At 37.7% G+C, this 16,394-nt stretch overlaps 1 protein-coding gene across 4 annotated transcripts in view; it reads right to left on the bottom strand.

Annotated features, from left to right (window-relative positions):
• The window catches only part of CCSER1 (coiled-coil serine rich protein 1), a 615,756-nt gene that overhangs the window by 495,999 nt on the left and 103,363 nt on the right, over positions 1-16,394 (bottom strand). For all 4 annotated transcript variants that reach the window (XM_071431637.1, XM_071431638.1, XM_071431640.1 and 1 more), the window contains exon 4: positions 3,333-3,426. In XM_071431637.1, coding sequence (XP_071287738.1) covers positions 3,333-3,426 — 94 coding nt within the window. The remainder of the gene's footprint in view (positions 1-3,332; positions 3,427-16,394) is intronic.

Here is a 16,394-nt window from a genome sequence, read left to right as displayed (position 1 = left end):
GAACTGAATAATTTTCCAATTATACCTCTTCATATTGCAATCTATTTGTTAAAATACTGAACAGAGCTTCTCTTGGAACATGTCTCCCCATAGTAATTCCCAACAGAATTGTTTACCAGAAGCCAAATGGAGCACAGGTGAATGGCAATACAGCTGATGGCTTTAACCAAATAAATGCTGCAATCAGCATCAGTTCACAGAACATGAACAGGATTTTTACTGTACTACAAACAGTCACAGTACTGCTAATACCTTTGACTTCAAGAAGAGCATAATGTTAATGTTTCCATTCAAAAAACAGCATTTTCTGCAATATTTTTATACTCATGAACACCTTTATTTTGATAACAGACTAAGAACAAATGCATTAACCCTCAGCTGACTTCAGTATGACACACGTGTGAATGTCAGGTACACAGATCCCCTGCAAGTATTATATGAGGACCTTGTTAGGAGGGCAAACGAATACTGCAATAAAATGGATTAAGTATGTAAAGCTGACAAAATATAGGGCTGAATCTTCTATAGAAGAGACAGCACACCCATCTAACCTCTAACTAAAGGAGGCTCACAAATCTGTACACCTGCACATGTCCTGACTGAATTTTACTGAAGCAAGCCATAGGTAAACTTGCAAGCTCATAGTTTTAAAGAAGCCTTCACAAAATGCTCAACAAACCTGCAACTGGCAAAAATTACAGAAAATCATCTACTTTTCAGGCCAGGAAGAATTTAACAGTCCTTTGGTTTAATTGAAATTCCATTAGAATAGTATGTTCCACAGTAACAGTACTGGCTCATCCTCCACGTGCAATCTGCAGTCTTCTTGTTTCTGAAGCAGTCAGAATTAAAAATCTTTTAAAAAACATACATTACCTCCCAATTACCTGAAAGAGCTTATATGTGCATGCCCAGAAATATGATCAATTTCAATCTGATTGATTTATGAAAGTGTAAAGCTCTGCATTAAATTAACTGTATGTCTTTAACATGATCACTTCTGAATTCTGGTGCCTGTAGAAAAAATTGCACCAAAAACATTTGATAATATTTGATAATGTAATTTAATTGAAAAAGTTTAGAAGAATTCTATTTAGGTATGAATAGAGATGCCTCTTGGAAAAAAAAAAAAAGGCAAACCCAGAAGTGTAAACAAAGAACAGATTGACTTGGAATTACTGAAAAGAATTTTTGTTGAAATTTCTTAAATCCTGGAAGTTGGCCACAACTTCACAAAGGAATCAGAAAAGGAATTTGTTAAAAGTGTTTAAATGTCATTATCTAGTTCAAGGCTTTTATGCACTTCAGTGGTATTCAAATGCTGTCACTAAAAATCAAGCATATTGCCTCAATATCTTAATACAAATTAAGGTGATGACTTGCAACCACATGAACCATTTTGGGCCAGATCCTCAAGCAAAATAAAGATATCAGCTTTTTTTGGTAGAATTTAGTCAACATACTGTGTCTCTACCCTTCCAAAGCTATCTTCCAAGTGATTGACTTTAAAAAAACAGTGACAGCTAGAGAAATCCTAAATTTTTTGCAGCTAGGTTTACCACCAAAAAAATAAAAGCAAAGAGTAAATATTACTAAAATAAACACATTTGTGTTATGTTAAATGTGCATACTGCATTGTGTGTGTCTGTTTTATTGCTCAGGATAGAAATGGTCATTCAGAAGACCATTCTTCAGATGACAATGTAGATCTCTCTTTTAAAAGCATCTCATTTGCTCTGGATAATGAGCCAAGAGCAGGAAGATTATGTGTCATATCACATCTCCATCTTAATTACTTCTCTATCAAGTATGTCGCTCAGTCATTATTATTTTAGCTGCTCCAGAAGCTGCTACAAAATCTTTGTAATCATATACTGGACATAATTTTTATTTCACTGTTAATTCACAAATGCTTTGTGAAAAAAAAGAAGGAAAACAAAGGTCAGGCCAAGTGCAACACATCAGGGAAGTTTATTTATAGAAAATTCTGCCACTTAATTCCTTTCCAACCAGTCCAGGGAATAATTAAGTCTGAACCCCATGATTTCTTACAAAATGCTCAATATTTGCTTCTGAAGCTTTTTGAAACCACATTTCTTTCCTCACCATTCAACTTTCTGTAAACAGTTAACAGCACTTTTCAGAATGGGTTAGAAATGGCCTTTTCTGTGCAGTTCATTTATTGCATCCCAGCTTCCAATAATTTAGAGAACTATGATCATGAACATATTACTGCTACAACCCTCCACACTCCCTACCAAAGCAAACAGAACAGATGTTTCATCCTATAAGCAGATAGGCAAACAGGTTTAAAAGCACAGCACAATGGTTAAACAGAATTATCATAGAGATAATTCAGATATCTTCACAGAACAATCAAACACAGAAAATATCAGGACCACAGTTCCAGCAGTTCATCTGTAACCATTGCTAAATTTGCATCTAAGAAGAAACCAGAACTGAAGATGGTCCACACCAGCCAGCACACATCTCAAAAAACCCCCTTCCACATGAGTCTGCAAGAATGTGCACTATGGGCATCTATGTGGGAGAAAGTGGGATCAGGGAACAGCAGGTAAAAGAGAAATGAGAATTCCTCGGGCTTAAATTCTTGGCACTGTCAGAACAGAGCATCACAGCAGAGTACAAACCCAGAATTCTACCTGGGATTAAGCACAAGTCCCACACAGGTTTGAAGACTCTCCACATGCTGCTGAGTTAGCAGGACTTCTATCCACAGACAAGGCCCCTGCTGTCCCACATCCCAGCAAAGGAAATTCCTCTTCACAGGTCCAACAACTTACCTTGCATAATCCTATTTATAAAATGGTAGTAAACACAGTATATAGCAATAGTCTATTGCTATTAATCAAGGCAGTGCAACAAGGCTTTAACCAAACAAGTGAGAAACCATCAAGTTACACTCATGTTTCAAGCCAAACCTTCTTTATTTGAAAAATATTATTCTGGCATACAGAAAAAGTGACCACAATTATTCCACCAATGCTCTTTTGTTAAGTGCCTGTGGTAGGCAGCAGTCATTTTAAGTATTTAGAAAAACAGATGGGTCTGCCCTTGGTACTGAAATTCTGTAGCTGTAAAAATCACTTCCATTTCATAACTGACCATATGAAGTCCAAGTCCCGTATAAACAGCATTTTTCTGATTAATTACAAACACATTTAGAAATAACTCTAAAAAATGAATACCACTCTCCTCCTTCCAAGAAAATTACTCCTTTTTATTTCCAAGTAATTGTACTGAACATATTTGCTTTTTATTCCTAGAATAACATTACCTCACTAAAGACAGACAGCATTTATCTGACTTACCAGAACGCTGGTGATGTTGCTCTTCCAGGAACTCCAAGTCAAGCATTAGGTCATCTTCATCCAACTCACAGGAACCCAAGTTATTCAAAACATCCTAGCACAGATTAAAAAAAAAAAAGAAAAAAAAGAAAAGAAGCATTAAAAACATTTAGAGAGATGTTTTAGCCAAACTGCTTTGCACAAAATGATTTCCAATCAGATCTGGAACATGTTTAAGGAGAAGATACAGACAATTTTTCTGCTAACATTAGACCAGTGAGACTTGGTATGAAACAACTGTCCAACCTGAAAAGTGTTTGTCACCATTGTCTTTTTAGAGGATCCCAAACATTTAACAGAAAACCCCAGAAGTACAAATAATATCATCTACCTGTTCAGTGATGGTTTTGTGCCTCTGCAAGTTTAATCATAACTTTTTATGAAGAATAAAAATGTTATTTTTAGCACAACATAAAAGTATCAGTGCATGTTTTTTATTAAATTTTGTAATTCTGAGCACTGCCAGCCTTTACTAATATACTTTGAAGAGAGATTTACTGTTTTATTTATCAAAAGGATAAAGAGATGCAAATGTAGCATAAACAGGAAATTCAGGCATGAATTATCAACTTGTCACTTTTTAAGTACTTATGTGGGTGGCAAAGGCTTATACAGACAGAGAAGAAACCTGACTCTTAAGTGTAGCTGCTTAGGTCCCCATTAGCATGTGTTTGCCTAGTCTTAACCACAGACAGATAAGGCAGGTTTACAAACAGGGATAATAATTCTCTGTCTTCTTCCCATGTGTATTTTATTTTATGGTCATTTCTTTTGATGTGGTAATACACTGATTTTCTCTACAGCCACCAACACCTAACCAAAGCTAATACAATGCCTTCTCCAGCTAGCATTTTGTTTGATGATCAACAAGCAATACTGCAAGGCTCAATTTTTCAGCACATCCACAGGCAAGCTAAGGCATTAGATGCTGCATGGGATGGATGCTGGCACCCTGTGCCCTGCACATGCTCCCAACATTAATGTAACATAACAAATCAGAGTGAAAGGGGCCAGGTTATTGTCCCAAAGCATTGAACTGTCTGGGAGATCTCTGCATAGCAATCTGCTGTACAGAAAGTAGAGAAATATCACAGTAGTGTACATTAAACTAGTAAAAGCCCTTCTTGACTTCAGTTCAAAGCATATTTTTTAGGTTCCTTCTAATTCTTAAAGTATTTTCCTACCACAATAGATGTCCCCATGCATTCCTACTCACCACCTTGCACCTATCTAACCCTTTGGAGAATTCATTTCTTCAAATTCTGTTTTCTACTCTTTCACAAACAACATAGATGCAACACAAAGATTTTTTGTTGCATTCTTTCCCTGACTTACCATCAGCACAAGAAACCTCTTATGAGATACAGAAGTCACTGCTAATGCTGTTACTAGACTTTTGCTCCCTTTTTAAATGTAGATGCTATTATGCACTCAAGCTTAATCAAATGTTATATTAAACTCAGCCAAAGTACAACATACTTTGTTTATATATTGTTTTTTCATGTAACAAAAAAAAAAAAAAAAAAGGTGAAAATATCCAGAAGAACAATCCCTGCAATTTTTAAGCAACAGCTAAAAGTTTTTCACGCCAGTAGAGGCAAAAGGTAAAAAGGCTGGAGTACACAGGTTTGTTCTTTACCTTAAAATTACTGTCTATACTACAGTTGATCAACTGAAGCCACATTGATATTAATGCTGAGCATCCTTTGATAAGCTACACTAGCAAGGAGCAATGAATTCATGTTAATTGAGCATCTCCTACATCTTGGGCAGTAATTTATGTGTGATGTGAAATCCTGGGAGATTGCCTGCAAAAACACAGTGACTCACAGCCTTCATCAAGAAACAAATTCCATTTGATTTGGAATTAACAAACACAAACAGAACCACTATTTTCTAATCTGAAGAGCTGAAAAACCGTGTAAGAGGGACCAAAAGAAAAAAAGTTGTATTCACCTCTCCTCCTGGTTAATACTGCTTTTCAGGAAGATCTTCACCACCTGAGTAACGCTTCGAGAGGAGATAAACAGTGCTCCATCTATCCTCTCTGTTCTGCAAGGCTGATGTACATCCTGCTCCGCACAGCAAAACCTCTTCTCGTCCACCTGAGCTGAGGGCTCCCAGCTGCCCTCCCAAAGCACCTGTGACCCCTTTGTGACCCCTTGGCCTTTCCTCTCCTACAGCCTCTTCAACTGCACCAACAACAGCAGGCAAGCTGAAGTGACAAAGCAAAGTGCCCTTGGGTTTATTCTTTCCTAAGTACCTCCTCCAGGCAAAAAGTGTCCCTCTGTTCCCAAGAGTTCACTTGCTCTTTATAAAGGGATAAATCACAGGACTGGGACCAAACAAATTAGAGCAGCTACTATCCATCATGGCAGGAACAAGGGCTTGACAGGGCTGTTCCATCTCCAAGGATGCCAATGTAAGGCAGTTCAGCTGATTCCCTGCTCTGATGGCCCACCTGTCAACAAAGTTCTTCCATGGACACAAACCAAAAATGAACTCGCAAATGCATAAAAGCCCACCCAAGCAGAGAGCATTAGTTAGATTCCCAAGGCTGCTCTAACTAAGTACTATTTTCTGAAAACACATAATTAGAAAAAAGGAGAGCCAAGCTCTCAGAATGACCTGGGTAATGTCACAGCACAGCTCAGCAATACCGCTGTGAGTGCGCACCAACGTCCTCCCACCCCTCTGCCTCCTCGCCAGGATTCATTACTCCTTTGCTGCTATGCTAATTAGCAAAAATTGTAATTTCCTTTAAAGTTTAATATCTCTTGACCCTTTGCCCATTCTTCCCCTCACCGCTGCCACAGCAGTCTTTGAGGAATAACACAATTAAATATTAAAAAAAATAAAATCAGAGAGAGATCAAGCCCTAAAGAGCATTCCAAGCGAGTCGTTTCAAAGCTTCTCTACTGCTACATAAAGAAAAAGAAATTAATTCTTCTATCAAAGTCTCAAGGAACCATTCGTGATCTATTTAGGGTGGCATACCTTTTATTTATTTTAGGAGGCAAATCATTTAGTTAAAGCACAACCTTGCAGCAAAAAGCTCCTTATTGACCCTGTAATAGCCCTTTAGAAGCCTTAAGACATATTTCCTACTTCCAGGGTATGCTTGCCTTCTACTACCATTTTGACTTTATAACGGACTCAAAATTAACACGATTATGCTTTTTTCTTCTAGTCTATCTGGAAGTTGATCATAACCTGTGAGAAGAGCACGTGAACACACTGAATCAATCATTTGCCCACACATCTCAGATTTTCTCAGTCAACACAGCCTGCAACCAGTTTAAAAACTAATAAATTCAGTTTGCCAGCCATACTTTCCACCTTTGAGTTAGTGGACTACCACGGTTATTTTAAGAAGTTGCTATTCACACAAGAATTCAGCAGTAATAATTTAAAGGTCACTAACTCAGCCTAAATGGCAGCAGTTCATACAACGGCTCAGGATGTGTTAACCAATAATGGCTGCAAGCAGAACAGGATGCCCATCTAAGGATATTTCAAGGCATCAGTAACTTCTTGTTAACATTTTCATATTGAAAATTCTTTCAGCAACCACAAGAAGTACAAACTGGTATTTTCATCCAACTGGGTATCTTACACAGGACTCACTGAATGCAACAGTGCTCAGCTTAGTCTGGACCTAGTTACAACTTAATTAACATTCTTAAGTAACATAACCTACAAACAGCTTTAGTATCAAAAGATACCCAATGGTTTGCACAGGTACAGTTCAGAAACAGCTAAAATAGTAATAGAGATGTACCAGGCACACAGTTCCCCCAGCCACTAAGTTTACTCAGGCTTGTTGAAGAAGATTTCCTCCCTACACCTTAGTACTCTCCCTATCTCCTTTCTCTCTTCCCAGTTTCCCTTCCTAAGAAGGACAAATGAAAAGAAATCTAGGGCATAATACATAAATTTTAGTCCCTTTCCAGAATAGTGAAGTATTGAGTTCTTTTTATACCTGTTCAGTTCAGAGGACAACACTAAAAATTAATCTGGAATAAATAACAGCAGCTTTAGCAGTAAATATATATAAAAAGCCTAAGGTAACACATCTCAAATCTACCACTTAGTTTTAAATAATAAAAAGCAAATAACATCTCTTATGAAGGCTTTTTTACTATGTTTTTTTCCTTGTTATTCCAAATAACTAACTTAAGCATATAAATACCTAGTCAAATTACTGCTTATGCAATTACAGTACAGTCCTCTAAAAATTGACTACTTTGCTTTTTAAAAATGGTAATAAAACACACACATGAATATGTAAATACACTAGTGTATATTATTTTGTTAAGCAACATAATTCAACTCCACATGGACCAAGCAAAACTGTATTAATTGCACAATACATATAAACCAAGCAGGCTAAATCCATGTAGACTGAATATTTACAACTCATAGATAAAACTAAGTTTAATAATCAGGTTGAGGTAACAAGTCTCCCCATTTGAACCAGCCAGTAATCAGCAGCACCAATAAAAAATTAATTTCTTCATGTTTTCGCACATCTTTACTCTACACTTCTTGCTCTTCTAAACAATTGAAATAATGACATAACAGCAAGGTCCCCAAGGCTGCAGACACAGATTCTCTGTCATTACCAGCATTTTGGAATGTTGTATCTGCTATTTTGTCACTTTATTCTAATTAACATGTACTCCCTGGTCAACATGATATACAAACAACTTCTGTATACTTCTTAATTTCTTCTGTATACTTATTCAGGCCTGATAAACCTTGTTTTGCTGAGCAAGGGGATGCAGTTCTTTTTTTCTGACCAGTGTTTTGGGTTACCACACACAGGGTGAAACTGGGGTCTTGCATTTTCCAGTTCTTCCAGGTTCTTTTACACAGATTGAGATTTCCATTTCATTGCTGAATTGTGTGACTGCAACAAAATCTTGACTATTTGCTCAGAGATTTGAGAACCTGAGATCTGGTAAGCAACTTAAGCTACAAGAGTGAAGCATTGGCATGTTTGCAATTATTCAGTTCAAAACCATTTCTCTCAAGCACATCCATGGCTGAAGAAAACATACACTGGTTAACTCTGGTTATAAATACATTGCCATAACCTCACTGTCATGAACATATTGACTACATTTCAATCTTAAATGGATCTTTTGGTCAAGCTTTGCTCTGACACTCTTTTGTCACTACACTTCCTCTAATGCTTGCCTTGCAAAATTCTCACTGCTGCTGCAATTAAATTGAGCAGCTGAGATTTGGTCATTGGCATCCCTCTTGGAAACCTGAGTCTTGTACACACACACACACAGACCTACATTTTTCCTCAACTGTCTGTAATTCTGCCCCATTGCCTCTTCAGACTGTATCAGCAAAGCCCAAAATCTCAGGGGAATAATTTTAATACTTTTTTCTCCCCCAGAAATAATAGCAAGGGTCTCATTTGCATAAGTGATAATGCAGCGATCACTGGATTTTCAAAGATTTTTTTAGAAGTACAAGAACAATATTTTAAACTCACTTTGGGTTCTCTTTTGCTTTCCTTTCCTGTCACACTGGCCTCTAGACACCTTTCTAATTGTCTTCCTTTGTATAACTGTTCTTAACTATTTTCTAAATACAGATTTTCATGTATTACTAGTAGGAGAGGGAAGGACATTTCCAAAATGTAAGGAAAGGATTTAATGCTCACGCCTCCCCATTGAAATTATGTAGTAAATGTTAATATCTAATATTACAGATTCCTTTTTTCCTTCACTGTATAAATATATGTGGGAGGCCATTTGAGATCAATGCCTTCATAAGAGTACATAGAAAACACACTCTAGGGAGAATAATTTGATTTTTTGTAAAGTCACATGTATGACAATTCACCTGTATCAACTGAGGGTCACTGAATATCTGATGCTGGAGAAGAATTAAATACTTATTTCAAGACTGAAATGATTTCTAAAGATTGCCAGAGGATAGTACTTCATCAAAATTGTATTCAACAAAGGAACGTGGCATACAATCAGCATAAGAATGAAAACTGAGACATACTCAAGGAAAAAGAAAGACCTTGAGCTATTTAAAGTAATGCTAGCTGCTAGAACTGTACCTGAATAATTCATGGACATAATGAAGTATTTCCCCTTCTGCTCTCTCCCACACACTTCAAAGGGAAAATGAAAGTATATGAAATCCAGCAAACAGAAAAACTTTTAAAAACATAGAATCTCTGCCAACAGCCTGAAAATCTTTGCATCAAGTGTAAAGCTTATGGATTACTTGCATATACCAAGAGCAGCTTAAAACAGTTCTTTTCTCCTGAACAGCACCACCCAAAAAACATATTATTCCCTACATGAATAAACTGAAGACTTTAGAAAAGAAAATATAAATGTTGCCATGTTAGCTAATATGTGAAAATCCAATTATTAAATAAAATTAATGTGCCCTTAAGAACCAAAGACAGAAAATTCGCAGTGGAGGGAACAGTCTAACTACAGAGCTCAGATCCATCATGCTATTCTTCAAAATATTTTCTGCATGCACTCTTTCAGCCGTGTAAGGGAAGAGCAGCACTTTCCACCTGATTGGTGCTTCTGCCCTTTCGATTCTCCCTGTGCATTAAATCAATGTCTGCAATGATGCTCCTCTTGCCTGAGTGATTATAACTAATGGAGTCTCCCAACAGGACTCAGGCTGGCACTCACCCACGCAGGGCTTGTTGTGCCACAGATCCGGCCAGCTCCCCGGAGCCACTCAAGGGAATGCAGCCAAGCCCAAGAGCTGCTGGTGGCAGAAACAGGACCTGCCCATGCTCCTCTTCTGCCACACTGTCAGTCAAAAATAGAGGGGCAAGAGCCAGCATTTTGGTAGCACAGGAAAGCCACCAATAGTACAACTGGTAACAAGACAAAAGTATTTTGTAATAACACTGCTAAGCACCGAAATATGAGTAACACTCAGTTCCAAAGACTCAAACAGAGAATAGTGACATATTTGCACAAGCCACGTGTAGCAAAACACACAAAAAACCTCAGAAAGATGATAACAAAGGTGATGTGACAGGCAGGAGGGGAGAGACAAGCAATGGAATCAGAACTAATTGTCACTCCAAAAATTAGATGACCTATAGGAGAGGTGGATAAAGACCCCTCCTTTTCCTTTTGGGGTGGAGGCTGACAAGGACAAGCCAAGGACGAGTGCACAAAGATAAGGAAGGATGAAGCAGCACACATTGGATCCAGTTCCCAACAGTTCAGAGAGCACAGCCTGGCCTCCACAGAGCCCGTGAGGGCGATGGCAAGGACCATCCCAGCAACACTGACCTTGTTCCTAAACAATCCCATTTTTACTGAGGGCAATGGCAAGGACCATCCCAGCAACACTGACCTTGCTCCTAAGCAATCCCATTTTTACTGAGGGCGATGGCAAGGACCATCCCAGCAACACTGACCTTGCTCCTAAACAATCCCATTTTTACTGAGGGCGATGGCAAGGACCATCCCAGCAACACTGACCTTGTTCCTAAACAATCCCATTTTTACTTCAGCAGCCATCTTTAATTCATACACATATGTGCACACACCCACCTGCAACACAGGCACAGATAAACAGCTCTGAAGAGAGCTGGGAGGCAACAGGTGGCCTCAGCACTTAAGTTGTAGTTTTATACAATTTTAAGCACCTATCATAGCATTATAAATCTAAATGTTCAAGTCAACCCTAGATAAAATCAGCTCTTGACAGACCTGATGAAAGACAGCAGTTACCTAACCCTGAATTTACTATTTTCTAAGACTTTGAAAGTAAAAGTGACACTGAAAATGTGCCAAAACTTCCACACAGCAGAAAGCCTGAGAACCATATCTGTGAAAAAAAGGAAAAAACTATCAGAGAGGTGCTTTACTTAATAGTCACCACTCTTCCAAATAATTTTAGAGTGTTGAGATTCACTTTGGTTGTAAACAGAACCAAGACAATGGGATTTTCTGTTTTTAAAAAGGTGTATGAATACATTTTACATACATCAATCTGCAATTTCATTTACAGAATCCTAGGGGGAAAAAAAAACCACTCTTAAGGAAGTATGAAAATACAGTCCAAAAAATTCAATGAAGCTTAAAGGGACCAAACAAAGCTTCCTTTAATAACTTTTTTCCCCTCCTCACTCACACACACATAGGCTTTCCTCCCAGCAGAGGGACACATCTGCAACACGTAGTCTGCATTATGGATTAGTTAATATTTTTACAGCTTTTATAATAGGCAAAGTGTTATGCAAGCATTCTAGTGGACTCATTATCAGAACACAGCTTTGTGTAATTTTTCTACACTCTTGCCAGATTCTTCTGCCAAACACAGACAAAGCTCCTCGAGTGTCTCATTCCTGCATTTATACAGGATGTAATTCAGACCCCTCTGTGAAGCTTATTTGTATATACCTTAGAGATGGGAGTACATCTTAACAGTGTCCAACAGGTTATTCAACACACAAATTGGTTATTTTTTTCCAAAACCACTCAAATTACAAACATAACTTACACCTAAACTTTCTGTCACTTGAAAATTCGTCTGTCATGAAAGGACCCAAGTCGGTGCTTTAGTCAATATTTAAAGGGTCAAAATTTGTTTAATGACACCAAGGAATCTTTAATTCTATTTTTGCCTTTTCTCAACCAGTGGGGGAAGAAAAAAAATCTTATCATAGAACTAGGGAGAACCTGAGTGCCAAAAAGAGAAATATTTAACATCAGGGGATACAATAGGAAGAACCTAAGTATTTATACTCATGACAAACCCCTACCACTCCTGTGTCCAACTCTTACCTGAAGAATATCACTGTTCTGACAAACTACATCAGAACAACCCACCCATTGCCACAATCCAGCACCAGCCACAGTCATCTGGCAGACACAGCTGAGCTCAAAACTCCTTTCCCCAAACAGGTACATATCAAGTTCAAGAACTGATTGATTTTCCTTGCAAATAAAAGAATGTTCCAGTTTTAGTTATATCAGCTATACGGCTGGAGTCAGCACTTTTGGATGTCAAGTGAGAATAATCTGTTTTATGGCTTGAGCATGATTCTATTTCTAAGAAAAGACTAAGAACTTTCTGCATATCAAAAACTCAAAACTCTTCCAGACATATGATTAAATAAATATTTTTTCCTTCACAATATTATTATAAGCCAATTAAGGCTGAACCTTCCATTTCTAATTTTGAATTCTAGCCTCTAATATTGGTGATAAATCACTGAAAAGTGAGCCTTGCAAATGAAACCACGAGTGACCCTTTGGTATAGTGTCATTAATGCAATCTATAATAGATATGCTATGGCTAATATTATTTGAATTTTTTCTGTTTCCATGGCAACTTTGGCCTACAGTTGCTCTGGTAAACAGGGGTTTATAGCATTATTTGAGAAATTCTTCTGCTCAAAGGGCATTTTTCCACTACTGAATACTTTTTTCTTTTTTTATTGGAAGAAAAACTGTAATGTCAATTATTGGTCCAGAAGAAAGATTTTTTTCTTTTATTATCACAGTTGAGTGGGCAGTGAATTGGGAACTTGAAGCAAGGCAAACCATTACAAGCTTTGACTAACAGCAGCAATACAAAATGCAACATCCCTTCTTGGAGAGGTATCGAAATCGCAGGGACAGAAACCACAGCCAGTTGCAGAAAATCCTGCAATGCAGCAATGTGACTGGCTTTTCTACTTCTCCCCTGTACCTTTAAGAAGTATTTGATGCTTAAGACACCTATCTCTTTCAGCATCTACATCTGCATCATCTTCTAGCAAATATTTGGCTATAGACCACAAAATGAAAGAACAGCCTCAATATCTATAAAACAGTGTCCAATTCTTTCCCATGATTTATGCAGGTGCTACACCTGCACAGAAAAGTTTGGCATGCCAGGATTCCCAGCTTAACAAGAGAACGCTATGCGCGTGTCAGAGTTCACCTGGCTGTTATGTCCAAGGCCAGAGATGACCAAAACTGCGCCGAAGCTGCCACTCACCTTGCCAACCACAACTAGGGACAACCAACACAATCTGGCTGTGTCACAGCATTCGCCTCCCTCCAAAAAACTATCTGTTGATGAAGTCAGTGTGCTATTAAGAGGGTGATCTCCCTGCCAGAGCAAAGCAGAAAGGCCTGAGAACACAACACTCTTGGAGAGGTATAACACACCCTGAACTAAGGCCAGGGAAGATAAACAGGCCAGCTTAAAGCTCTTGGGCACCTCTGCCTGTTCAGCCTACCCCAAAAACAGCGCTATTTCATCACTGCTTCAGAGCCTAAAGCAGAAGCTGAAGATGATTCCCTTTGTAAGGCAATGAACTCAGAGTTCATTTTAAGTACAACATAACCCTCAGCAATGTTAATTGCCTCACACGCTGTTACTTGCTTGCAGGACATCCAATCCTTCAGTAATTTGAGTCAATATAGCAGCTTAAAAAAAATCAGACTGATGTCAGACTTATCAGATTGAGAAAATGTAGTTGCTGATGCATCCCAACCAGTGAAGTTCAAATAATAATGTTACATAAAACATATGTTTTTTATATATATATATATATATATATATATATATATATATATGACATTTGGACCCCATATGCATGTAAGTATTGGAGGGATTGGATCAGTGTCTAGATCAGAACAAAATTCTAAAACATTAGGTACAGGATTTACCACAAAGCAAAGCACAAAACTTGTCTTTCACTCTGCTTATAAGTCTTTTGCCCCCAATTCTGTTTCCACTTCTTTCTGTTCACTATGTGGCTTTGTTTTTAACAGTTGCTGTGTTTCTTTGATAATTCCCATTCTTCCTGTAAATTTAACACAAATAATGGGCATATAATATAGAATAGAATAGAAATAGCACATTATTGGCTTAGAAGGACAGTAAGTGAAAAAACTCAGTCACTGAATCAGCAACTTGGCTGTTAAAGGCTCTCTGGTTTGCCATATAAATATCATATAAGAAGTTGTGGAAGTCTTCATCCTGAGGATGTGACAAGCCTTGTATTTGAACAAATGGAGACGGGTGGCTTATTACACTTAGAGTTAGACCTCAGTCTAGAAAGGCTCAGCTCTGCTAGGAAGTACTCCAAAGACCTTTTTCACTAATCAACATTTATGCATCTCTAGTCTAGAGAGCAATTTAAACTCTTTGAGGTCATGGTGACACTGTCAGAAACTTTCTCAAATCTTAACCAAAAAAGACTGTCATTATAATGATTTTCACTTGCCATTACTTCCCAGCTGCCTAATTTGCTACAGTAGAAAGCAGTCCCCCAGTACTAATTGGAATAAATTTTTAATTTAATAGTCTAATGTGCTCCAGTTTGGGACTTTTTTCCCTTTCATCGAATCAATGCTCTCATTATTTGTTAACAGCTAGGTGCTCAGGGCAAATTGTTAAGAAGCCTAAAAAAAAACCTCTCGGTCAACAGTCTAGACTTTAAAAGGATCACAGGGTAAGTTAGCATTTTATTTCAGAATTAAGTAAAACACAGTCTTCTGATTTGAATGGGATAGTGGCATTTATAGGTTCAGATAACAAAGTGTTTCTGTTTCTTTCCCACTCTAAAGCAACACCACAAAAACCCCAACTTGCTCAGCGCATCAGGTTTTTATCCCATAACATGACTGAGATGAATCCTCATGGGCTAAGCTTCAGTAGGTCCATCACAATAAACTCATTTAGAGAATACCTGCTACAAAATCTTGTTCAGCATGTAACAATTTTCAAGTTTGTACTAAAAAGAACTTCGAGATATATAGTGAGGACTTTAGGAATAAGCTGAAGTATTAAACAGCAGGTATTTGATGTCTTAAGAGTTGGCAGACTGGCATTATTTTCAAATGTTCACAAGACCGAGCAAGTACTTGTACTATATTTCTTAGTATCTTATTCTGGAGTACTTGCACTATACCTATCACTAATATTAGTGACGTTAAAACTACAAACTACTTATTCTCAACCGGGTTCTAACCTCACCTCAGTCAACAGGTTCCAATATCACTTTTTACAAGGATTAGCAGACATCTTCACATATCCAAAACAGTGACATGCTCCTTCTTGGCCAGTATCCCTATTTTTATGATGCTTTTCTGCATGTAAGCTCCTTCTCTTAGTTGCTGTTGTTTTTAGTGTAAAATGAAAGTACAGAGGTAAAGATGTTGATGAATCAGGCAGCAGAAGCTACATAAAAACCAGATACTACTGAATGTGCTGAGCAAAAAAATATGATCAAACATTAAAGCCCATCCCTTCTGCAGCCTTAATTCTATATGTATAGACTGGATCAAGAAAAAAATCAGGGATTTTTTTTTCTTTGCACTTACTGGAGTCATAAAGAAAACACAATCAATTGTGAAAAAGCCAGCACATGTAAAAATTGTTCTGGAGTTCAGCACTATGCAGTGCTATTATTCCCAGCTCTGCAGTGGAAGAGTACAAGAACTCTTACAATTAACACCTTATTAGCCTACTTTCCTCAAGAACAAGGTTGGTGTCTTCCCATTGTCTAATCACAACATTTTTTGTCCTTTCCCTGGGAAATTTTGAACCTCTTTACCAACATTCACTAAATTGGAAAGTGAGAGTCTCAAAGGCAAAATGCAGAAGCTGAGCTACAGCAGATATTTGTAAGAGTAAAATTCAAGCACTGCATCTGCTACAAGCAAAAGCTAAGTAGAAAACAGAGTTGTAACTGCCTCGACCATAATGGCTTCCTTCAGTGTCAGCATCCTTTGCCTATGCAGAATGACAAAGGTGCCTTTTAATCAGTATCTCTATGCAGTGTTTATGTACTGGGGAAAAAAAAAAAAAAAGGTTTAGGGCAATATTTAAAAAAGAAAATTCACATAGTATCTTTTTTGCCATGATGTCATAATGCATGAAATTTAGCTTTTTCGTTTGGGTACAGTGTCTATTATTAAATCATTCTTTTCTGAAATGTCTTGAGGCAATGTATAGTAAAAAGGAAACCAAGTCTAAACTGTTATGCTTCAATACAGTAGA

Source organism: Agelaius tricolor, unplaced genomic scaffold (assembly GCF_023055355.1).
Source record: "Agelaius tricolor isolate 1412-34295 unplaced genomic scaffold, bAgeTri1.0.p SCAF_8, whole genome shotgun sequence".
NCBI lineage: Eukaryota > Metazoa > Chordata > Aves > Passeriformes > Icteridae > Agelaius > Agelaius tricolor.
This window is presented reverse-complemented; position numbering and strand designations above follow the sequence as displayed.